This window comes from Euprymna scolopes, chromosome 9 (genome assembly GCF_053919585.1).
Source record: "Euprymna scolopes isolate OS-2025 chromosome 9, ASM5391958v1, whole genome shotgun sequence".
NCBI lineage: Eukaryota > Metazoa > Mollusca > Cephalopoda > Sepiida > Sepiolidae > Euprymna > Euprymna scolopes.
Window position 1 is genome coordinate 131,238,860 of NC_136490.1, and position 26,591 is coordinate 131,265,450.

Sequence of the window (26,591 nt, forward strand, 5' to 3'; positions counted from 1 at the left end):
TTTACAGCAACTGAAATGGAAACATTTTTGTAATCAACAACTTCACATTCAACCACTTATTGTTTAAAAAACAAAAAGAAAATTAGGAAAAAGAAAAAAAAAGTTGCTAATATATTAAATATATTTTTAGATAAAATGCAGCTTCAGTCGAGATTCAAAAATAAAATAATCTTACCTTGGTCCACGTAAAGTCTTGTGGGTGGTTGTTGAGACAAGATCGGCATAGTCAAAGGGGCTTGGAATAACATCTGCAGCCACCAACCCAGAAATATGAGCCATGTCTGCCAGTAGGTATGCATTTACATCATCACAGATCTGAAATAAAGAGAAAATAAGAAAAGAAATGAAGAGAAAATGATGAAAAGATAATGATGAGAAAAGAAATGTAGAGAAGAGAAATTACAAGAAAAGAAAAAGAAAAATGAAGGGAAAAGAAAATGAAGGGATAAGGAAATGAAGAGAAAAGAAAATGAAGGGAAAAGAAAATAAAGGGAAAAAGAAAATGAAGGGAAAAGAAAATAAAGGGAAAAAGAAAATGAAGGGAAAAGAAAATAAAGGGAAAAGAAAATAAAGGGAAAAAGAAAATGAAGGGAAAAAGAAAATGAAGGGAAAAAGAAAATGAAGGGAAAAAGAAAATGAAGGGGGAAAAAAATGAAGAAATGAATTGAAGAGAAGAGAAATGAAGAGAAAATGACACGAAAATAAATGCAGAGAAAATGGCACAAAAAGAAAATGATGATAAAATAAATGAAGAGAAAAGAAATTTCTTAGTTAAATAAATCTGTGATGGACAAAATTACCCCGTTAGAAGGAATCAAAGATTATATGATTTGAAAAAAAAATTTTTTTTAAATTAAAGCAAAAAGCATAAAAGTAATCTTCAAGTGCATATTGTAAAGCTGGTGGTGGTGGTATATGTTGAGAGTGCAGAGGCAAAAAATAGCCATGTTACCAAATCATCCCTGTCTGTATGTATCTGTCTTCAATACGAAAAGGATCACTTAAGTTTGAAGAAAACATCATGTTTTCTCTACAATAATATATTTATTTCACTGGAACTACAGAAACAGATATGCAAAGAGGATTGTTTGGTTGGCAAGCATAAAGGTAATATAATTCTAGTTAGTCTTGAGTTTATTCCCACCTTTCATCACCAAGGTCATGAGAGGAGAGAGAAAGAGAATGTCAATTTGTCTCTGTCAAAGTCTTAACTAATTCATTTGTATTTACCCAGTAAAATAGATGGGCAGAAATCCAGAAATTCCAGTGCACATGCAATAAGAAAGCAGAAATGTAAGCAAATGAGTGGAGTTTCTTGGTCAGCAGGCATAACGATAACATAATTCTAGTTGGTTTTGAGTTTATTTCTATCCCTTGTCACCAGGATGATGACGAGGGCAGAGAATGAATGTTACATTTGTCTACATTGTAACCTCAACTCCAACTGCTTTGTATTTGCCCATAAAAATAGCTGGACAGAACTTAGCAGTGAGCACATGCTTTATTGCGTTAATCGCCTGTGTATCAATACGCTGACCAAACTACACTTCAACATAACGTATAAGATGTTACGCATACATATAAACAAAATAGATAACTGCTACAGAATCTGTATTAATGAGCATTTCCTGTTCTTCAGTTTGTTTGATAAGTTGTCTATCGATGACACTTATTTTAAACCACAGTATTTAAAAAAAATTATTATTTTAATTCAGAAAACAGAAAGAAAACGGAATAATACTTACTTCTCTAAAACGTTTATAGTCTAACAGTCTAGAATAAGCAGAAGTTCCCGCGATGATGAGACGTGGCCTGAATAGGCGAGCCGTTTCATGCAGTTTGTCATAATCAACAATTCCGGTTTCAGGCTGGAAAACATAAAAAAAACATTTTAAACTGTTTACGATAACAAGAATAGGAGATCCAATTTATGATTGCATCAATTTCAATAAAAATAATTGGTTTTCCAGATATTCTTTTCATCAGAGTTCTTTCTAGAAAATCGATTTTGAGTTTATTATAGACAGCCTTGTAACTCTCACTTTCTTTATTTTATCATTTAGTCCTTACATTCCATGAATGATGGTTCCATTATTGGCATTGGTTTCCCAGATATTTTTTTCACCAAAATTTTTCTAGAAAGACCTTGCATGAAGGTTGCTAACATCCTAAGTGAAAATGATGCTGTGGAAGAAACTGGATTTGAACTTGGAACACCCAGGTCGCCAGTATGTTCATACGATGTGGTACAGATGATGAGCGATGGTTCTAACAAAAAGGGAAAAAGTGCTGTTTTCTGGGTCATAATCTATCTATCTAACGCTTATCGTTGGCCTGTGGACCTTAAAGTAGTATTATTTTTTTTAGCTCCTTAATAGCTTTATGCCTTGTATGGAGCGATTTCCATTAAAAAAAGAAAAAATTAAAATAAGCAACAAAATAACTTGAAAATATTTGTGATGTTATAGCTTTGTCCTTATCGGAATAAGATATGATCAAGCTCAATCCTAAAAGGTGCACTCTCCCAGGCATTATCTTCTCATTTTGAGCAGGGGTAATTTATTGTTAGTCTTCTGAGATGCCACTGCTGGTGGTTCATGACTATTTTTGTAACAACCAGAGTGTCTCATCGAAGTAACTGACTTTCCCCACTTTCTGACCTTTTGTCACAGCTGTAGTAGGCAGCAGGTAAACACCTGTCATGTGCATATAGGTAAAAAAGTATATTAGTGTATACCATCTATACATTACCAACACATATAAAAGTACAGAGAAATCTGTATTCGCCACTTCTTCAACTGTCTTTTTATCGTTTTAAGGAAGGTGGGCTCTCTTTACCATGCTAGAAAGTTACTTATGCTTGAAAGTATCCTGTACGTCTACAAGGTCACCATTTGCCCATGTAGTAGTATTGTTGTCACATTTGAGCTGGTGCATATGGTATTAGTCTCTCACTCCTGAACAAGATTCAAAAGAAAGTCGCCAACCTGATAGGTCGTGAACTATCATCTAGGCTTCAACCATCGATGAAATGCTACACCCCTCTGCTTGTTCTACAAGTATTTTAATGGTGGATGCTCTGACGAACTGCAAGCCCTTCTACCCCTCGACGTAAATACTCCTGATAAGCAGCTAAATCCCACCCCTTCACAGTAGAGATCCCTAGATGTAAGAAAGCCTTCTATTCTAATAGTTTCTTCCTCAGAACTGACAGACTTTGGAACTCCATTCCAGGTTCCTGCTCTCCCAACTGTACTGGCAAGCAGAAGTTCAAGTGAAATGTGAACAGACATCTTGCTGCTCAACTCCCTATATAGTATCCCTGCAACTTATGTCCCCGATAGTAGCCCTCTACATTAAAGTGGCACTGTGCCTTGTTTGGGGTAAAAATGGAATAAAAAAAAAACTAAAAAAAAAAAAAAACATGGTTCTAAAAGTTTAGATAAACTTAGATAACTGCTTAATAAGTACTATCATTTATTGGCATCAGGGGGGGGCATAAATTGAATGAAAAATGTTCTGATATAGATCAAAAATAATTATTTATTCATATCTTTACAACTGAAGAACTTACTTTTATAGTGAGGGCGATTAATTGAAGAGCGTTGTGTGATTCACATCCATAAAATGTCTGCACTCTAAATGAATACAAGGGACTTAACTCTACTTAAAATGAGTTGCTTTTTATTTTACAATGAAAGTTTTCCATATATTTTTTTAGATAAATCTGTTTATATCTAACAAGAATCCTTTTGCTTTTGTTTCATAGGCGGGCAATGGAGAGTAGTGGCTATGGTGATGGTAATACAAGGCTCTCAAGGATAATATACCATTACATTTGGGATTAATTATATAAGTTAAGTTTAGATGCAAAAAAAAAAAAATGCCATGTCTTTTTTTTTGTACTGTTTGGACACGTGTAACATAGTGCAGATGCACAGATGCAAATGAGGAAATAAATGTTGTTGTACAACAAAAAAAAAAGCAAGTTGAAGTTCTTTTCTGTCCTTTGTCTGCTTTGTGACTGAGCATACAACGTGTTGGTTCCTGGACAATGTTACACATGTAACTACATGAAAAGACTAAAAAAACATTTTCTTTAAAGACTGAAATTTACTTACATTTATTTTATAAGGCATGGACTCAAAATATATGGATGTGGCTGAAATTCTTCTGGCATCTGTCATGAAACCATGAGTCAAGCTGGAAAGGAAAAAGTGAGAACCTGTTCACACAAAGATACAAACATAGCACAAACACTGAACTGAACGATACAACTATCTTTGACAAAACACCATCATGGCCAGTAAACAAACCAAAAAACAAAAGCATTGTCTAAACCTTCCTGATGAAGGCTATTGTGTCAGCCAAAAATCAGGAATTTTAAATCAATATTTATTTAAAAAATAAAAATACTGCACAAGTCTGGCTTTTAACTGTTATGCTTGGAATTTCATTTTCATTGTGCTTCTTAACAATATATATATATATATTAAGGAATAACTTCAAGTGTATTCCCTGTCTTATGATTCAATAAATAATTTAAACTTTATATTCACCATCAACTAATTTTCTTAGTTTATATATATATATATATATATATATATATATATATATATATATATATATATATATTTATATATATATATATATATATATATATATATCGATTTCGGGATTTTACCGTTATTGGATATTTTACCCTTCATCAGACTATCCATTCACGTGAAATCACTTTTTTCTTCACCCTATTCCCTCTGCTTCACTTTTTGTTACCAAGTAAGATCTATGACTTAATTGTAGTTTCATTAACTACTTTTGCAAGCAAAATCCGATCCCGCATTTTGCTAAATCCTACCCTGTGATGAGAAGGAAAATATTTCTTTGAAACTCCACGGATTAAGGACTATTCACTTATTTTGTGCTTCCTTTTTTAAAATTAAATATGTTTTTAACTCTTTTTCAAAGTGTTTTTTAACATGTTTTATTAACTACTTGTTCTTATATATATATATATATATATATATATATATATATATATATATATGGCAATTGTTTAGTACTTTACAGGCATTAGCCATCCAAATGCTTCCCACCCACCCTCATCATAATTTTCTGATTAATCGTCAGCTACACCCAAATCACGTCCATGTGCCCAAAGATGACATTTCAGGCCAGCATTTGACTTGCACAGTCTGCCGCACATATGGCAGACAAAGTTGTGTGTTGAAACTTGTTTCACTTCTGCCTCCGTTTTTTTGCTCCCTCTGCTCATGGCATGTGTTTTCTTTTGTGATTAATGTAAGCTGCTTTTGAGAGGAGCACACGATTACAAGCCTCACATTTCCTCACTGTTCAATTAAATGGGCAAAACTGACACATTGCCTTTCCAAAGATTTCTCTTGAGTTCAGCATGATCGATTCTTTCCCCTGCAAAAATTTCAGATCCCCCTCTAATTAGCCTCCTTCATTCAGGCTGGCATTTTGCCAGGGTCTCCCAGTTCTGAACAGGAATCTTGAAAGCTTTAAGATCGTCTTTTATGCAATCCTTGAAGAGTTTCTTTGGTCAGTGTTGAGGTTTCCCAGTCTTAAGTTCTGGATGTGGAGTTCCGTCTTCGCATCTAGAGGGCCAGTACGGCATTTGGAATACTAGAAAAGCAGCTGTGGTATGGGGTTATATATATATATATATATATATATATATATATATATATATATATATATATAGAGAGAGAGAGAGAGAGATCTATACATACATACACATTATATATATATATATATATATATATATATATATATATATATATAGATCCATACATACATACATACACACTCTCTCTCTATATATATATATATGATTTTTATAAATAAATGAAGACTATGAGGTTTTTAATCTCAAATGTTGGTCTTGACCCCCTACAAAACTCTGAGAAGTTCCATGTGTTGTCCACCACAGATATAGGAGAGCAAACTTCATTGAGTGCTCTCAGTGCAAATAATGGTTGCACTAGGAGGCTGGTAGATGACTCAGATTATGTTATAGGTGTTCAGGCACTGATGATCAAGATGAGGCTCATGTGGATGGATATGATGCCATACTTTATATCAAAGACACTTTCTGCTAATTGAACATGTTGAATACGAGTGGTAATTGTGAATACACTATTTGCTGCGTGTTGTTATGTTGTATGGAGAACTGTTGTTGAAAGATGTATATGCTTATGGTATCGAAAAGAAAACAAAAAAAAAGGAACGAATCAGGGACCTTTAGATGTGTTCACCAACGATAGTAATCACATTTGCTTGTAATGTCAGTAGTAATAGTTATCCTTCTTTCATTTCCACACCGACAGCATGAGGGATAAACAATACCGGTCAAAACACATGCGAGCAATGTGACATCCTAAACAAAACTGACTCTTGAGCAAAAATCTGTTTTGTTTTTTTTATTGAGCCATTTGGACTCCCAACAATGCCTGCTTTGCACAATCTCCCTCTCAGTTCTAGATTTGTGTGGACAATCTTTTCCTTACAGCAGGTACATGCTAATCATGGCCGCTTATCCCTTGATCTCTTCGCACCGTCATCACATAATCCTTAAAACTAGACACTTCAAGGGTCGACCTGTGTTCACTGTCATATTGCATAGCAACTATGCTTGGAGTTAAATACTTATGATCTGTAGTGGCTTTGGCATAATGATTGTATCATTATCAGGTAGATAATTACCAAACTGAGTAAAGAAGAAGGAAATATTCCCAAATAAATTGAGATCTTTGGTACCTTACTTGAGAGCTCATCCTTCAAACTCTTCCACTTTACATTCACAGGCAACATGGATTCGAACAAATACATTGAAAACATTGCCAAGGCTACTACAAAGAAAATGGGCTTTCTCTACTGTCATATCAGATAGTATCATATATCTTTATAAAGCCACAATTTGCCTATGCATATTGTATTATTGCAACATCTGGGCTGGGGCATCTACCACTAGTCTCTTGCTCTTAGACAGGGTTAAAAAAAAAATAGTCTCAAAATCTTATAGGTCCCACACTATCAGCCAAGCTACAACCTCTGTCCCATTGCTGCAATGTTGACCCCCAGTCCTTGTTTTACAAGTGTTTTATGGCATATGCTCTAACAAATCTGTAGCACTTGTGCCCCCTCAACATACATACTCCTGACCAATCAGACAAGCAGCAAAATTTCACCCCTTCACCGTTGAGATTCCCAGATGCTGGAAAGCCATCTACTCTAATAGTTTCTTCCCTCGGACTGTTAGACTTTAAAATTCCTTCTCTGTTCCTGCTTCTCTAATTGTACTAACCTGCAGAAATTTAAATATAATGTGAACAAATATCTCACTGCTCAATTCCTAACACACTCCTGTTAGACATGATCCAAGTGGCAATCTGATTTGTTTTGGGTAAAAAAAAAACAAAAAAAAACTAAAATCTGTTTGGTTTGAAGAAATTTTTACTTACTGTCCTCCATCTGGTAAATCTTGTCCCATGATACGGTCATGAGGATTGAGAACAGCTGTATACACTGCCATATTGGCTGGACTGCCAGAATAAGGTTGGACATTCACTCCCCAGCGTTTAGGATCAAGTCTGTAACACTCCAACGCTCTGTTTTGGCATAGGTTTTCAATTTGATCAATGTAGACATTTCCTCCATAATATCTGATGAAGGGGGGGAAAAAAAAAAAAAAAATAATTAAAACGCAAGATATGTATGTTCAAAACTGTCACAATGCATTATTTAATTCAGCATTATATATAGATGTGGAAATATAGAAATAGTTTCTTGCTGTTGTACAGTATTTACCCTAGGCTGGTTGAACCAGCTTCCTCCAAGGGAGGAAGTGTTAAGAGAATATCAAGTTTACAGGCGGTCCTCAGTCAACTGTAATGTTTGGTGCACTTTTGGTCAGGAGGCCAGTATCTTCAGACAGCCTGATCTGGTATAACCAGATGCCCTAACAGGTATCACCACTCTGGGTAAAAGTGGACCTGAGAGCAATGGTAACTATGAGTCGACTCCACATTCCTCCACAGCCTTCAAATAGAGTCTCATCATTGGATTTCTTTTAAAGTCATACCCAAGATGAAATTAGGACATATGCAATAAAAAGAGAAACATTGCATATTATTATTATTTTTTTTTTTTTTGATGGTAACAAAATTTTTTTCTTCTTAATTTAAAATTAATCTTGGGGTAGAGACCATTTGTAGGATAACATAAAATTTTGTTTTGAAAATAATTAACTTCATTAAAAGTTGGAAATTATGTTTTCAGTAGAAATATGGTCCAGATATTCATGATGGTCTAACATGGAACAGATTTAAGTTCTTGTCCAGATTTACCCCATGTTAAAAAAAAAAATGTTTTTCAAATAAAAGAAAAATCTGTATGATGCACATATCTATGACAAAACCAAACAATCACTCCAAAAATCACTCCAATCAATTTAGCAGTTTCATCTTTATAAAGAAAATTATTTTTAAGCGATGGATGGGAATTCATAGGCACAAAATACATGTTACAAATATAAACCGTTGTTGAGTCATCTCCCCTGTTTTTGAAAATTCTTTTTCAGAATAACAGGCAAGACAGTCATGTTCTGGACGCCAACTAAATTTGATTTTCTTATTTAACAACAAAACTATTTGATCAATTTATGTGCATTTTGGAATATGATATTTTTGTTTCATCATAGGTATGTACATTATGGAGATTTTCTTTATTTTTGATATTTAATATAGAGGGAATTCTGAACAAGAACCAAAAAACACAAACTCAGATATATTGTGCGTAAATCAGTTGCGATCAGAGTGTGTATGCAACAGGGTTGCAGCAAAGGACAGCCAAACACTAGCATCCACATCTTAAGTCCCCATATCTCAGGAGAAAACTATTTTATTTTTTAAGAAAGAAAATAAAATTTTACAAGTATCTGAGGAGTGGTCATCTCACCCACTATTCCGAAAAAAAATCTCAATAAACAAAGGGAGATAACTCTATAGATATATTTACATTTACAAATTAAAAAGCAAAATGATAAAACAAGGTTATAACAAAGATGACACTTTATTCTTTATAACATGCTTATTCCTAATTAGTCAGTATTTCAGACAACAGCACTTTTTCTATAAACGTGAAGTAATATTTGATTTCAACTATTATTTAATTAATTGTAATTGACTTCTTGTTTAATTGTTTGAATTTGTTCAGATTTTTGGTTTTAATTTTATTTAGCATTGTAGTTTATGTAGTTTAATGTTTTTCATCTATTCTTTTTATTTTTGCTTGTGTTGTACTTTTAAAATAAAATCTTAAGTGAATAAGTAGTGTTGCCTAGACAGTTTACAGGATCTATATGAAATGTCGCCACTGGTTTAACTGCATCTGCTTGAAATGAATTGGCTGTCAGTTTGTTTTATTACAAACTAGCAGGACCCGTTACCTGACGTTTCCCGGTGCTGATTTAAGAAAAGTGTAGATGTTGTGTGTTGAGACTATACATGCACACACACATGCAGGGCAGTCTGCAGGTTAAAGTACCAAGTGATGAGTGTAGACCTGTCAAAACTTATAACGCTGGCGAGGTCAAGTAGTTGACCTCAAAACTACCGGGGTTAAACACCAGTGAGAGTAAAGGTTAATATAAACAAGTGAGGTGAAATGAGGAGTCAGAGTGTGCTGTTAATCACGAGCAAGCACGTCTGCTGAAGTCTGCCACCGTCCTACCGATTGAAGTATGTAATATGAAGAAAGAAAGAAATATTTTTCTAAAACGATTTTGTCATTGCGAGTCCTTTTTTCTTGGCTGACGAGAAACTACTATTTCTTCAACCATTGGGTTGGGTTGGGTTGGTTTGTAAGAAATTATGCAGAAATAAACAGACTCCTTATGGGTTTGTTTGAACCATTCAGATTGCTTGTTATTTACTAATTGCCGAGGATGTGCTTGGCGCCAAATTTATCTTTTCAGATCATCAGATTCGAGACAGACATGGGTTGAAAGGGATGTAACGAATTCTCACTTGAGGCTTGTAGCTTCAAAATTACTTTGCCTCATTGAGATGTTTTGATGCCCTAATGTGGGGCGAAATGTTATTATCATTTGCAAACACTAATGCCCTCATGTTGGGTGAATTATTATATTATTGCATGATGTTGTGCTCTGTGAATCAATTGACTTTCATCATTGAAATATAATGTCTGTCAGAGACGAAATTAAGGTCTACAGTTTGACCTGTCATTTGTCCATCATTTCGACAGTCATCTACAGTGGACTCCTCAAGGCTATCCGACTTGCAGTAACCATCTTGGAAGATATCACTGAACTCGTCAACCTGTGCCGCGTTCTTCGTTGGTGAAGTTTTGTATCCAGCTTTTATCGAAGATGAACTATTACACCTTTGGGGATGTTACCAGCCCATTACGGCAGATAACTGAAGATGATGCTGTAAAAAAATTTACATTGAAGTTTAAAAAGTGAGCGTGTTGCAATTCTGATTGGTTTTCTTCCTGCCAGGCGTATGCGTAGAATTGCCGGGCTGGGCTGGACTGGGTATTAGTCATCTAGAAATTTAGCTGCATCACAGCTCTTCAGTGTGATCAGACATTAAAGTACTTCAAGCCAGGATCGAAACAACAGTCAAGCTGATAGTTGGCACTTTTAACTCCTATACTATCATTTGACACTTGCTAAATGTAAATGTAATCTCAATGCAAACATTGTCAAGTGCCTGAGAGTTTGAATTGTTTTTATCCAATGAGCAATGGCTGAAAAGCTAATGGCAGTTAGAGATTTCTTTATGAGAGCTCTACCCAAAAAGAGAGGCATATAGTCATCCATAGACAGCTCTTTAGTGGTGCTAGACAAGCAAGTGCCTTAAGCTGGGATCAAAACTCAACTGTCAACCAGACAGTTGGCACTTTATACTTTATATATACTTTATATACTTTTTTAATGTATTTATTTTTTTTTAAAGTTGTTTATACAAATACTAGCAGGGTTCTCAACATTGTTCAGAGGTAAAATATGCTTACATACAATATTTTAATTTACACAAATTTCGTATTTATTATTCTAGAACCAATTCTCTATCGATTATTATATTGCACCCATTATGTAGTAGTAGTTGCCTGGTAAAGTAAGTTGAAATATATTTTAATTCATGCAGATTTTGTATTTTTTTTTATTATAGAGCTAATTCTTTATTGATTATTATATTGTACTCAATATATAGTAATGATTTTAAAAGTTAAAAAAAAAAAAAAAATGACTTGTGTGCCATCAGCCAGAATTGAAACATAAACATTTAGTGCTCCGGTCTTAGTTGTCACTGTTTAAGCTATCGTGAAATGGATAAGAAAACATCAAAATTTAACTAATTTATAAATGTATATTTGCACATATGTACAAAAGCACTTTAAGTCTACTTATGCCTGCCAAGTTCTAATTTTTTTCTTCAATTTTTATCATTTAGCAGCTATTTTTACTAGTCAAAAACCAAATTGAATTTGTTGCACAGGTCCAAATCCCCTATATATCAAGTTTCAAGTCTGCACACCAAAAATTGAAAGAGGAGTTTGGTAGAGAATGACAGACAGACAATGTCACTTATATATATATATATATATATATATATATATATACACACACACACACACAGATTTATTATTTCTTTTAAGACATGAAAAACTTGGGAGCAATAAAACCCTGCTGAAATCCATTTTACTGTAAATAATAAAAAAAAACATAAATTAAGACATGGCCTAATAACATTGACTTACCTCTTTTATTGAGCTTTCCTTTTTGATAGATTGTACACAGCTTTTCTTAAGTGAAATATGGTCATGCCTTCACCACTATAACAAAGTCTTTAGTTTAGAACTGCATATATATACATATATATATATACATACATACCTTGCACCTGGGTAACCTTCTGCATATTTATTAGTGAGGCAAGAACCAACAACTTCCATCACTGATTTACTTGTAAAATTCTGCAGAAAAAGAAGGTTAAAAAAAAAAAAAATAGAATTTATAAATTTGTCTATCAGCCAATTCAACAAGGGTTGATTTATATATGATAAATCTGCAACAAATATAGCCTTGTAAGGAGTTGTGTTTGAAAGCTTTGGCAATGCAGTTTGGTAGAAAAACACCATCGGATACAAGAGAAGGTAAACAGAATAAATGACAATATTAAAAGATTTTAATAATTTTCAATTATTAATTATGGAGGGGGGAGGGTGCTCGGTTGTAAAATATGCTTAAATATGATATTTTAATTTGTCCAGATTTCGTATATGTTATTATAGACCCATAAAAGAACGGCCTGTAAAAAAAAAACAATCATTTGCAGACATTTAGCACTGCTCGGTGACTTAGTTTCGGAGGAGATAGAGTTTGAAAATATGGAGACAGACAAACAGATTTATTTACTAGTGTGATGTGTCAAATTAGGATGATACTAATCATATTACGTTCTTTGAAATTTAAAGATAAAGCTCATCTTCAAAACTAAAAAAAAAATGTATAACCACTTAATTGGGGTGTGTTGTTGCCAGGAGCTGGAAGTTATATCCATATGTATTCAGCAGCGTTTTTCTACTAAACTGCACTGTCATAGCCTCCAAACACAACTCCTCATACATTACGCACAATGCTTCAAGCATCCTCATCAAATATAACATGATAAATCTGTAACAAATATTTTTTTTTTTTTTTTTTACACAGTGATCACCACTTATCAAGGCCCGGAAGCCACTCAGGGATAAGGGTTATTGCAAGTACATTACGTTAGTGTGGAGATTTGATGAAGTGTTTAATTAAGGGGGCGGTTCATTAGGAATTTGTTAACATTGGACTTGAAGACATCCAAGTTGTAGTCCGGAGGGAAGCAGGCAGACGGAACAGAGTTCCACAGGCGTGCAGTTCTAAGAAAGAAGCTTTGTTCATGGAATCCGTGTTTTGATTTAGGCACAGATATAGAGTGGGGGAAATTTTTCACAGTAGATTCAGCTAGACGGGTGTTTTTTGTGAAGGATTGGCGAGGGGGGACCAGAGATTGGAGTTCAGACGAGCACCTGCCATGAAAATAACGATAAAACAAGGATAGGCTCGCAACGTCTCTTCTGTGGGAGAGAGGTTGCAGGGTAGAGAAAAGGGCATCCCCCACTAAGCCAGGAAGTCTATTTTGTACTCTGTCAAGGCATGATAGGCTGTTTTTGGCCACTCCTGCCCAGATACGGCAACAGTATTCCATCCTTGGGCGTACTTGGCTTTTATATAGATAGAATAACCATGTAACGTATATATAAAAGGTGGGATAACTAATCAACAATTTGGTGGAGGAAAGAACTGATTGCAATTACAAGTCTCTCCACAATTGCAAAATACTTTTGGCCTCAGGTTTCTGAATTTTTGATATGAGCATTAATTTGTACTAGCAGAAACCGTGGAAATTCCACATGAGTTGAAAATTTTTAAAACACATTATAAATAAAATGAATAAAAAATAAAACAAATGATGACAAATTTAAAAACATGTTTTTTAGTAAATTCTTTTTTAACCTTTTAAAGCTGAATCAGTATGTTCTATTTGCAGTTCTCACTGTCCCTTTCTGCCTGTCCTTGATTCGTGTAATCGAGACGAACAGCACAAAATCTCTTTCACCAAGCAAATGAAAGAATGCTGCACACACACAAAAGTCTGACATCTTTTATCACTGCGAGGGCGCCAACTCATGCAAATCAGTACCAACTGAATTTCCCGTCCCATCATGCAGGCGCCATTTGTCATTTGTGCATCGGACACGACAGCGACCGGCTCATCATACATTGTCTACACTCCTCCCTGATCCCAGCATGTGCAAGGTCGCGCTGGTAATCTTTGGCGTGTACTTTGCTGCAAGGGTGGTTCTGGAGTCTCTCCATTCTGTGTTGTCTGTGGGCCAGGCAGTGTCATTCCCTCAATATCATCAAGCACTTTCTCAGACACCTGAAATAGAGAAATCTCTACACAGTTGTAAATTGAATGCATGATCATAAATTTTTCAGACTTACTTCTGAAGCAATAAGTTCTAATCCATGGATTTGTCGATGTTTCTCTTTCTTTAGAAGTTCAAGCAATTCTGGATCTTGATCAGCCAATTCCTCTTTTCCAGTCCATTTGCAGCGAATGCAGTTTTTTGACGAAACCGATGTTGGACAAATAACCTAGAAAACAAGAGTAATATTTTATCTTTCTTCATTATGACACAAAAAATAAATGGTAATTTTATAGAATTACTCTCATTTTCAATAGCATCACTCCAGTCTTCAAACTAGTTTTTTTTTTTTTTTAAACTGGAGACGAGAGTTATTCTTTAAAAATATACAAAATAGATATTTTTAACTGAAAAATAAATGCTAAACAAAAGAGTAAACAAATATAAATAAAACGTTTAATATGTCTCATGATTTTCTTGGCAGCCTTCTCTTGTGAGCTGACCCTTTTACCTCATTTAATGTAGAACAATTGCAAAGTCAGTCTATGGGGAAAGACCAAGGAAAACATGGGAGGAAATGATAAGGATGAGAAAAAGGAATAAATAAAACTTGAGCAAAGATAGGTTAGATTGGAATAATAATACTGATAACAATAAGAAGATGTAGAAGATAAAGATGAAGAAGATGATGATGAAGAAGATGATGAAGAAGACGGAGACGATGATGAAGATTTACACATGTGCCAAATTGCATTATGGGATTGATTTTTGAGGTGAAAGAATTCTCAACATAACTAAAATTAATTTTTAATTCAGTACTTATAACATTTCAGCTGATTATTTTTTTCCTTCAGCACCAAAGTCATCAATGCCATTGTTTTCTGTTGACTGAGGTATGTGTCTGGTCCCGTGTTCTAGGAGGTCGACCCTTCCAGGCTTTACCTTCTCTCTTTGAGAAGGAATTAGTTTTTGCCAATGGCCTGATATGCCTCTGACAGGGAATGACAATGAGGCTGCACAGGTATTTTTTGCCGGCTAGAATGTTCTTCCTGTAGGTCACTGGCTTTTCCAACACCATTTTCAACCCCTTGTATCACATCTTATCACTGGGTCACTGGGGGGGGGGCAGATAAATAACTTTACCATAACTAATTAGCTGGATTCATTATCATTCATTATTATTTGTCATTTTATTATTATTGTTTTTAAAGGTTTCCTTTACTAGATAGAAGATTTGAGCCCAGTAGAGGAAGCCTACTTTCATTGCAGCTGATTATCAATCCACCAAAAGGAAATAAAATGTGTTTGGATATGATTAAAAAATCCGAAAATTTTGAATATATATATATGGTAAAACTGGTAATTAGTAAAAATCTGAAGAGAGTGCTCAATACTATTGCAGAGCAAATATGTGTTTTATTTTTTTATTACTGTTTTATCTGTTTGGTTACATATGTTTCAGATGTTTTTTTTTTTTTTTTTTTTTTTTACAAAGGCATCACCACATTATCAAGGCCCAGAGGCCACTCAAGGATAAGGGTTAAAGAGTGTACAGTAGAAGTTGGTCAATATAGTAATCATTAGTAATGAAAATTTGGTAAATTTAATAACTTATATGGAACGGCTCATCAAGAACTTATTTACCTTAGACTTGAACACAACCATATTGTAGTCAGCCGGAAAGCAGGAAAACGGAAGACAATTCCACAGGCGTGCAGTTCTAAGAAAGAAGCTTTGTTCATGGAATCTATATTTAGGTTTAGGCACAGATAAAGAGTGGGGGAAATTATTGATAGTGTTTACAGCTAGACGAGTGTTTCTTGTGAAAGTTTGGCGAGGGGGGACCATAGATTGAAGCTCAGTTGAACACTTTCCATGAAAATAACGATACATCAGAGACAAACTCGCAACACCTCTTCTGTGAGATAGAGGTTGTAAGGAGGAGAAAAGGACATCTCCTACGAGGCTACGAAGTCTATTTTGAACTCTATCAAGGCAGGACAAGTCCTTTCTAGCAGCTCCTGCCCAGATGTGGCAACAGTATTCCATCCTTGGACGTACCTGGCTCTTATATAGATAGAGAATAGCATCAGCAGTGAGATATCTACTGGATCGATAGAAAGATCCCACCATTTTTCCAGCGGCCCTGGCAACAGATTTGATATACGTGTTCCATTTAAGATCAGGAGTAATGGTCAAGCCCAGAAGCTTGTCAAAACTTGAGGCCTCCTGAAGACGAGAGCCATTCATTTCAATTGATGACAAATGTGGATTAAAATGTTGATGATGTAAAGAGAGAAGCTTGGTTTTAGATGCATTAAAAGTAACCAGCCACTCCTTTCCCCATTGTACTACATGCTCAAGATCAGAGGAGAGAGAATTGGAGAGTACTTGCTCGTTTACTGTCTTAGATGTGGTACCATAAATGGTAGTGTCGTCAGCATAAATGTCTACAAATGATGTAAGGATATGATTTGGAAGATCATTAATGTAGATCAGGAAAAGAGTTGGGCCCAGGATGGATCCCTGAGGGACACCGGCATTAATACTGTGAGCTTCTGATTTTTGCCCATCAACTACTACTCTTATGAACCTATCAGAAAGAAATGATTTAATAATTGAGAAGACTTTTCCAGCTATACCATAGCTAGCGATCTTATGAAGTAAACCTTTATGCCATACCCTATCAAAGGCTTTAGATATGTCAAGAGCAATTGCCCTAGAAAGATTGCCACCGTCGAGAGATTTGCTAATCCTATGCGATATAACTGTAAGGACATCTGCTGTAGATCTAGCAGAACGGAAACCATATTGAGTGTCACTAAGAAGGTTATTTTTGTTGAGATGTTTGATTACTTCTGTATTTAACACAGATTCTAGCAACTTACTCATGACGCACAGGAGACTTATTGGCCTGTACTGAGAGGGGGATGAGCGATCACCTGAATTCTTAAATACAGGGCATACTGATGAGATTTTCCAGGGAGATGGGAAACTATTCTCCTTAAGACAACGTTTAAACAGTTTTGTAAGTATGGGCGCTAGTTCAGGTTGAAGTTTTTTGAGTACTATAATTGGAATACCATCAGGGCCAGTTGCTTTACTGGAATCAAGGTTTTTGATTAGCTTGGCAACATCACGTACAGATATACGTATATCACATAGCGTGTTTTCTGATACAGGAGGAAATATTGGGGGTTGGCGGTCTTGGTCGCAAAGGGTAGAATTAGCTGCAAAGTTCTTGACAAAGAGTTTGGCTTTGTCTGATGCTGACGAGATTACCTCAGGTCCATTGATAATAGTTGGGATGGAGCACACGCTTCTGTTCAGGATTCTGTTTGCTATTTGCCAAAACTGGTGGGAACCAAGCCGCTGCTCAGCTACTTTGGACTTAACAGATTGAGCATACAACTCTCTTGCGTTCCTTATTACTTTCTTACAATGGTTGCTGGCAGTCCTGAAAACGGCTTTAGTTTCCATACATCTATTACGTTTGAAGCAGTGGAAAAAGTGATTTCTGTGCGCAATGGCAGCAGCACATTCTGGAGAGAACCATGGCTGGCTGTTAGGTTTTTGCTGAAACTTTTTAGAGGGTATGAAATGGTCAATACCTACAATTAACCATTCAGTTAGGTCTAATACTATAGAGGACACATCCTTTTTAAACATGGAATGCAGAGGTAGATCAGATATAAATGTACGGAAGCTATCCCAGTCAGCCTTAGTGTATCGATATACTGTACGATGAAGTGGTACGTCTGGGGACTTATTACATTTCATTTTTATCTTAATTGATACAACAGAGTGGTCGGAAGATCCAAGAGGCGACAGAACAGAAACTGAACATAGTTCAGGGCAAAGTGTGAGAAAAAGGTCTAGTAGGCTCGCATACTGGCCGTCATTATCGGGCACACGGGTAGGTTCCTGAACAATCTGAGTGAGGTCATAGGCAATGGAGAAATCATGACAGAACCTCCCCTCATCATCGGTCTTGTTTGAGTGGGTCAACCATTCGACGTTGTGAACATTGAAGTCTCCACATACGTGAATGTTAGCTGAAGGATAAGTAGAAAGGACTTGGTCAATTTTCTCAGATATGCTTTGAAAGATAGTAACTCCGCTGTTGTGGGGGCGATAGAGAGTAAATATAAATGCAGTAGTGTGAGCTAAAGCAACCCGGAAGCACATATAGGGTAAGTTAGGATCTTCATTGGAGATGTCCCTCCCACATGGAAAGCTATCTTTAATATAGGCACATATTCCATGCCCATGGCGATCTTGGGGGTCAGATTTAGAAGTTAAGTTAGAGTATCCTGTAATTGCAAACTCATCTAGGGAAATAGCCTGTCCAATGCCAGTTTCACTTAAAAATAAAAGGTCTGGTTTAGTCTCCTGTAATTGGGTTTCAACCTCTGGAAGGTTAGAACGTAGACCCCTGATGTTGGAGAAGGAGACATGGTAGTAGGGGTCTACGTTGGAAGTTGGAGAACCGGGTTTAATCGTGTATTTTTTCTTGAAACTTGTCATGATGAAATTTTGGAATTTGTGGACTAGGTCGACAGATTTACTTAGAGCAGGACAGAGAGGGGAAACTAAGAGAGAAAAAGAAACGAAGAATTTTTTTTTTTTTTTGTACCACATGATAAGGTAAAGCCGTAACAATTACCCACTAGTATGGCATCGAGAGGCCCCACCAGAAGCTACTGCATGGTCCAGATTCCATTCACCAAATGGCAATACAGCAGCCCCAGTACTTTGCACCTGCTGATAGGACGGCCTCCTTAGTGGTTAATCCAAGGTTCGGGTCCCTGACTATCAGGCGGATAACGTCAGCCCAGACAAAACGTTTACCTCCAGCACCCTTACTAGTGACATGGCTACAAGGATAGACATAGAAACAGAAAATTTCCACCAACTCTGCCAACTGTTCGCGCAAAAATACTGCCAACCTAGAAAACAGCTTTTTCTTCTCCCTTTGTCAGAAAAATCACTCATTTAAAAAATGAGGACTGAGGGACAAATAAGAAGAAGCGAGAGTAACAGGAGCTGCCGATAACGCATCCACAATGCGTTTTCTACTCTCCATTAAAAAAAAAAAATAAATAAATAAATAAATAAATAAATAAAAAATAACTATTAAGTATTGTACTTAATAAAAGTCCAACGGACCTGTTTAAGGGAAAGTATGGTGATAGATTCCCCTCCCACGAACTAAAAATGAGTACAATTAGGTAATCTATTTTTGCGATCAACTCGGTAGATAAATAAACATTTATGGACGAGAGAAAAAAAAAAAAAAAAAAAAAAGAAGCTAGCATTTAATACAACAGAAATACATAAATTAAATACTGAAATAAAATGTAGTTATTAATATTTGAATCTTAAAATAAAAAGTGCGAATTAGTAGAGAAAAAAATCACTTATCACAACAACGCATTCCGTCTCCAAACTAGTGAAGAATTTAACTTTTAATAGCGTTCAGAAGATTTTTTTTTTTTTTTTTTTTTAAATTAACCGTTAAGAGAAAGCGTGATTTTATTCTGAACTTTAACTAATCACGTTTTAAGCAACTTATGATATAAAACAAAATCGGATGGGGGGAGGGGTTCTTCCGAAGTTAGTTGGTGACGTTATAAGTAATTGCGAGATAAGATGGGAGCCAGAAATTAGGGGTGGGGGACTGAAAATGATAATATAATGGATTGATTATACAATATTTAAGATCAACTTGGTAGATAAACATTTATGGACGAGAAAAAAAAAAAAAAAAAAAAAAAAAAGAAGCTAGCATTTAATACAACAGAAATACATAAATTAAATACTGAAATAAAATGTAGTTATTAATATTTGAATCTTAAAATAAAAAGTGCGAATTAGTAGAGAAAAAAATCACTTATCACAACAACGCATTCCGTCTCCAAACTAGTGAAGAATTTAACTTTTAATAGCGTTCAGAAGATTTTTTTTTTTTTTTATGTTGGACCATGTTTACGATCTAACAGCCTCATCAGACCTTACAGAAGTCCAAGGTGTCTGAAAAGTGCTGGATGATATTGAGGGTATGGTCCAACATCTGAAACATATGTAACCTTACAGATAAAACGGTAATAAAAAATAAAACATATATATATATATATTTGAATACTTTAGAAGCTAGTCATTATTCAAGCACGTATGATTGAACACGACAGAGTTCTTCTTTTTCCAATTTTGTTGGATATCTTTTCGCCGAGCAGTCTTTTTTTATTTCGGCTGGCATGTTTTATATTATGGCACCTAAAAGTTTTTGTTCAGCCATATTCTTAAGCACTTTCTATCGGTACATTTGATCATCGTCAGGATACTAACTGTATTCAATAACTAACAAGTAACTAAAGAAATAAAATATAAAATAAGGAAATCGAAATTAAAAAATAATTTGTCCCTACCCATCCTACACCCACCTTTATAAAAAAAAAAAAAATCTAACTATAAATACACCAAGCCTCAATAAAGAAAAAGAAAACAACAACAATCACTCCTGACAATGATTGGATGTACCGATAGAAAGCACTTGAGAAGGATATGACTGAACAACAACTTTTGGATGCCATAATGTACAACATGTCAGCCGAAATAAAAAAGACCACTCTGCGAATTGCAAAAATATCCAACAAAATCGGAAAAAAGAAGAACTCGATCGTGTTCAATCAGACATGCTGGAATATTTATATATATATATATATATATATATATAGAGAGAGAGAGAGAGAGAGAAATAAAAAGGAACAAACCGTATTATGTGTTCAACGTTTCGTCTTTATTTTGAGACTTCCTCTGGATGAATGAGATTAAGAAACAAAAAATACCAGTACAAAATATTTGAAAATGTTTCACGTGCACAGTGTGATGCAGTTCTATTTCAGAAAAACGGAAAAAGACCTGCATAAAATAGAACTGCATCACACTGTGCACATGAAACATTTTCAAATATTTTGTACTGGTATTTTTTTGTTTCTTAATCCCATTCATCGAGAGGAAGTCTCAAAATAAAGACGAAACGTTGGTGAACACATAATACGGTTTGTTCCTTATTATTTCTCTATTTTGTCAGAATACTATTTCCATTATTTTCATCATATATATATATTAGCAGGGAGATCCGATGTTGTCCGAAATTGAATGAGGATCAACAAATGTTCCACCTCCCTGTACTTTCATTGTAAATAGATAGAGATAGAAATATGCATATATTTTTCCCGTGTTATGAAATAATTGAATCATATTGGATTGCACCATAATAGAAATATCATTAAATTAATTTTTATCAATAATTAATAATTTATTGGTTTATCTGAAGAAAAGATTTATTTCTTTGAAAATCCATGAGCAAAAGGACTTTTACATAAAATATTGCAACAAAGAGTAATTTATCATAAACGTGAAAATACAGTACACCCCCGGGATACAGCATCAAAAATTAGTAACAAAATACAGTACAGTATATAATACACATACATATATATAATCAAATAACATTAAAATAACACTGTAAGGTGAAGCAAATACCGTAACCAGGGGCCGGAAAATATCGTATTCCACATCGTAACCTGAAATAAATGTATTCTAGGGTCACCGTACCTCGGGGTTCTATTATATACAACTTTACTTTTGCTTTACAATTTCATTCTTTCCCCAGAAGATCTATTTAATTTATACTCATAGTATTTTATTCATATATTTTTATTTATGTAATACGTCTTACACGTTTCATTGAATAGCCACCAAAAACTTATCAGAAACAGATGTGTGTTTCTCAGAAAAACAGTTGGAGAGTTTTTTTCCATCCTTTGGAATATAAAAGGATATGGTGAAGAGAAAAATGTTGATAAAAGGAAATGGAGATATTTAATATATATATATATATATATATATATATATATATGGTGCTTTTTGTACTATTAGTCATAATTGAAATTTGTATTTCAAGTAATTTGATGTCTTTATGTATCATGCTGAAATAAGTATTCTCAGCAAAAATTAGAAAAAAATGATGATTGCCTAGAACAAAAAATTTTTTTAAATAAATATAGGTCATCGTATATTCTTGATTCTCCATTGATAAGAGCAGAAGTACCGGATGTTGCTGTAAAGCAAGGGAGATAAGTCAGTCTTTCATTTAAATAATTAAAAATGAACACGGAAATAAGACAAAACTATAATTAACGAAAAAATTGATTTTTGCTTGTTATTAATCTTTTACTGGATCATTTTGTTGTTGAGAATACTTATTTTAGCATGACACACAAAACATCAAAATGTTTTTATTTGAAATGAAAATTTTAATTCTGAATAACAGTAAAGAAACATTATAATTTTTGTCTTGCTTTGTTCTTTCCGATATGTCTCCTGAACAGTTGATAATATTACTGTTGCCTTAAGTATGACATGAAAATACGTCTTGTGGTGAGGCCTCAATTTAGGAATAGTTGTGAGTGCGGAAGCGCCATATTCTTTTTACAAAGGAGTCACCACTTATCAAAACCCGGAGGCCACTCAAGGATAAGGGTTAATGAGTATACAGTAATTAATCAGAAAATGTTGCAATAATTGTTAGTAGTGGAAATTTGGTAAATTGGATTACTTTAGGGGATGACTTATCAAGAACTTGTTCACATTGGACTTGAAGATGACCATATTGTAGTCAGTTGAAAGCAGGAAAACGGAACAGAGTAAACATTACTACCAGGTCCATTCTGAGCTGGAGTTACACCATCATTTATGGGTTAAATAGAATCTACCATTTACCAAATATTCATTTACAAAATATACACTTAAAAAACAAACTAAACTACAAAACATGTGTGCAGTTTCAGCATAAAATTATCCAACGAAAGTTGACACATCAGTCTCTCCCCTCCCCCTGATTGAATGTTGCATAATCTTTATTATCTCCTAATAAAACAAATTTTTCAAAATTTACAAAAAGGGCAAAATGTTTTTCTCTTTTTTATCAAAATATTTATAACATTGCTTATGCACAAATTTCTCATACAATTTTTTTTCTTTTTAATTCCTAAAGTTGACACAGACCCACGCACGCATACACACGCACACACATCTGAACATTATCACCTTCAGATTACAAGACGAAGAGATAAATTTTTATCAGCTTTGACCCCCATAACAGCAATTTCATGAAAGGTCGTACTAGAGCTGGAAATCTGAATGAGGCCAGCAAGTTATCAGACGTATTTTTGAAATATGACAAATCTATACCACTTTTTCTTCCTCCCTCCACCCACCCTACGTAAAAGAACCATAGACGGATATTCTTAAGACGTATCTTTGTGTAACATTTCAATAAACAACAGTTAAACAAACCAAAAACTGTTCGCACATGTCGCTTACTTAAACACATAGTTGTACACATGTGCATTTTCGATTAAGAAACACAAATCAATTAATGAAAGCCTTTTTTACATACATGCACGGTCGTCATTTTTCCAGTTGCATTGTCCAGTGGCTGTTGATCAGCTATTTAACTTAGGCAAATAAAACTCATGCATGGAAGCAATGTAAACTTGTTGCAGTTTCAATGGGTTTATAGAATTTTGTTCACAACAGGAGACTAAAAAAGAGGCTAAAATTAATTCCTTTTTATTTTTATTTTCTTACTCTTAAAATGGTTGATGAATGCACAGTTGCATTGTCCAGTGGCTGTATACAGTTATTTAACTTAGGCAAATAAAACGTATACATGGAAACAATAGAAAATTGTTGCAGTTTCAAAGGTTTTATTGGGAAGAGAAGTCTGTTCACGATGGGAGAGACTAAAAGAGAGGCTAAAATTAATTCCTTTTTATTTAATTTTCTCCGACCATTAGCAAATTACCTAAAAGCAAGACCACATGGATATACATCTGAAAACGTAATATTTGAGCCCCAGGGTGTTTTAGGGGTGAAAAACACAACTTTTGGGGCTAATTTTTTATTTTTCTCCTAAAATTGAAGACATCAGTCAGGGTACCACATAGTTTTTGGCTTGTTTGCTTCAATCACGCTCGCTGCACTGGGTCTATTTCCGTTTGCTGCCAGGTTGTCCTGACATGTACTTAATGTAACCATCCCAAAATTCATACTAGCTATGTAACATAGTTGTTACATGTCAACACTTGAGACCCACACGTTGTATACAAACAGTCTCAAGGACACAAAGACAAGGAAAGAATTTGACTCACATTTTTTCCAATTGAAACAACAAACACTTATTTACAGGTACTTCCAGAAGAATGCCTTGTCTCTTGTTTAAAAGTTTTCTCATACTCAAATGTGCTTAACAAGACTCTGCCGTGATAAACACATGGTATTCTGTTTTTGTCCGACCATGTTTAGGACACATCTTTCCCTGCTGCTTTCGGACCACATGTGTAATATGTCTCTTTCTGTCCTTGTGTCTCGAACACGCCTCGAATCTCTGCTTCTTTGAACATGTGTGTCCTTTTTATCTCTGCTGTCACATCATGCAGTCAGATAGCTCATTTGCATATGGCGGCTGTTGCTAACCCAGCATGAGTGGCTCTCCTACAGTTAACATTCATTCATTTTTATCACAATAAAAGCCTGATATGATTATGTGATTAAAATACAATTTCTTTTTTTTCACTACCACTTTTTTTTTTGTTTTGTTTTTTATTTCATACAATATTAATTTTTAATTATATTCAATCCGTGTTGTGGGGAATATTGATCTCCCAGAATTGAGCAACTGGATAAAAGTATAAATATTATGATTCATTCAGTGATAGACAATTATACAGGTCCTCATTTCAAAGTAATTTCTTTTCAGTCATATTTATATAATAAATTATTATTGCTGATCTATATAGAATCATTTTCATCCAATTTATTTCTTCATATTTGTGCTAAAATCTCAGAGTACCCACGAAACCTCTCTAATGTAAAAGTAAACAACAGTTGGCTCTGTTTTAAGATCATGCATTGGATGGATGCATCAATGTAAAAAAATTGTGATTCCTGGTAGACAGAGAAAGGGATGTCCTTGTAAGACCTTGTGTAATATGGTTTCCACATGACTTTTCAGGTAATAGCTTCTTGGATGTGGAAATGTAACATGGTGCATATGAGCGCATGGAAAATTATCAGCAGCAGCAAAGGATGGCTGGCTTGTGAAGAGATTAGCAGCAACAGTAATCGAAAAACCGCATATGCAAATTAGGAAGTGTGCATGAGGAGAGAAAGGAAAATAGGAGAAAGAAATGCACCACATGCTTGGAACAGAGAAAAAGTCGGCGCCGAAGGAGATGGGCGTGAAAAACGAAGATGAGAATAGGCCGGCTGTGCCCAGCATGCAGTCGGAAGAAAAAAAAAACACGTGTCAGGCTAAAATGGACAGGTGGAAACAAGAGACTTTTTAAGTGGTGCCAAAAGTAACGGTAATAAACACTTTTGTTTTGTTATGTTGTTTTATTTTTTTTAAATGAAAGATGATTTTTTTAAAATGAAAGATGATATGTTATGTTGTTTTATTTTTTTAAAATGAAAGATGAGGAATAAAAGTTATAACTTTATTTAATAAACAGAAATGTTTATTAAAATCAATTTTGTACTTGTCTAGTCTTTCAACCATTAAATTTTTTTTTTTTTACATAGGAGTCACCACTTATCAAGGCCCGGAGGCCACTCGAAGATAAGGGTTAATGAGTGTACAGTAGTCAATGGGATAATATCGTAGTAATCATTGTAGTGGAAATTTAGTAAATTGGATTACTTGTGGGGACGGTTCAACAAGAATTTGTTTATGTTGGACTTGAAGACAACCAAATTGTAGTTGGAAAGCAGGAAAATGGAAAACAGTTCCACAGGTGTGCAGTTCTAAAAAAGAAACTTTGTTCATGGAATCTACGTTTAGGTTTAGGCACAGATAAAGAGTGGGGGGAAATTATTGATAGTGGTTTCAGCTAGACAAATGTTTTTTGTGAAAGTTTGGCAAGGGGGGAACCATAGATTGGAGCTGGGATGAGTACTAGCCATGAAAATAATGATAAAGCAGAGACAGGCTTGCACCGTGTCTCCTGTGGGAAAGACGTTGCAGGAAAGAGAAAAAGGCATCCCCCACTAGGCTATAAAGTCTGTCAAGGCAGGATAAGGTCTTTCTAACAGCTCCTCCTCAGATGTGGTAACAGTACTCCATCCCTGGACGTACCTGGATTTTATATAGATAGAGAATTGCATCAGCAATGAGATATCTACTGGATCGATAGAAGGATCCCACCATTTTTCCAGTGACCTTGGCAACAGATTTGATATATGTGTTCCATTTCAGATCAGGAGTAAAGGTAAAGCCCAGAAGCTTATCAAAACATGGAGCCTCTCCAAGATGAGAGCCATTCATTTCAATTGATGCCAGATGGGGATCAGAGCGTTGATGATGTAAAGACAGAAGCTTGGTTTTAAATCTAAAATTCTTAATATCGAGTGCTTTTCAAACAGTGGATTTACTGTTATTGACCCATGCATTTGACCAAACGTTAACCTTGTTACCAGACATTTAAATATCTTTCAACCCCAACTTC

General features: G+C 34.9%; 1 protein-coding gene across 1 annotated transcript in view; it reads right to left on the bottom strand.

Moving 5' to 3' along the window:
* LOC145284840 (serine hydroxymethyltransferase, mitochondrial-like) overlaps positions 1-26,591 on the bottom strand; it is a 54,387-nt gene that overhangs the window by 13,047 nt on the left and 14,749 nt on the right. Inside the window, exons 2-7 of the mRNA XM_080133820.1 lie at positions 14,093-14,245; positions 11,948-12,027; positions 7,488-7,688; positions 4,122-4,203; positions 1,746-1,868; positions 176-315 (exon numbers count right to left, since the gene is read on the bottom strand). Coding sequence (XP_079989946.1) covers positions 176-315; positions 1,746-1,868; positions 4,122-4,203; positions 7,488-7,688; positions 11,948-12,027; positions 14,093-14,245 — 779 coding nt within the window. The remainder of the gene's footprint in view (positions 1-175; positions 316-1,745; positions 1,869-4,121; positions 4,204-7,487; positions 7,689-11,947; positions 12,028-14,092; positions 14,246-26,591) is intronic.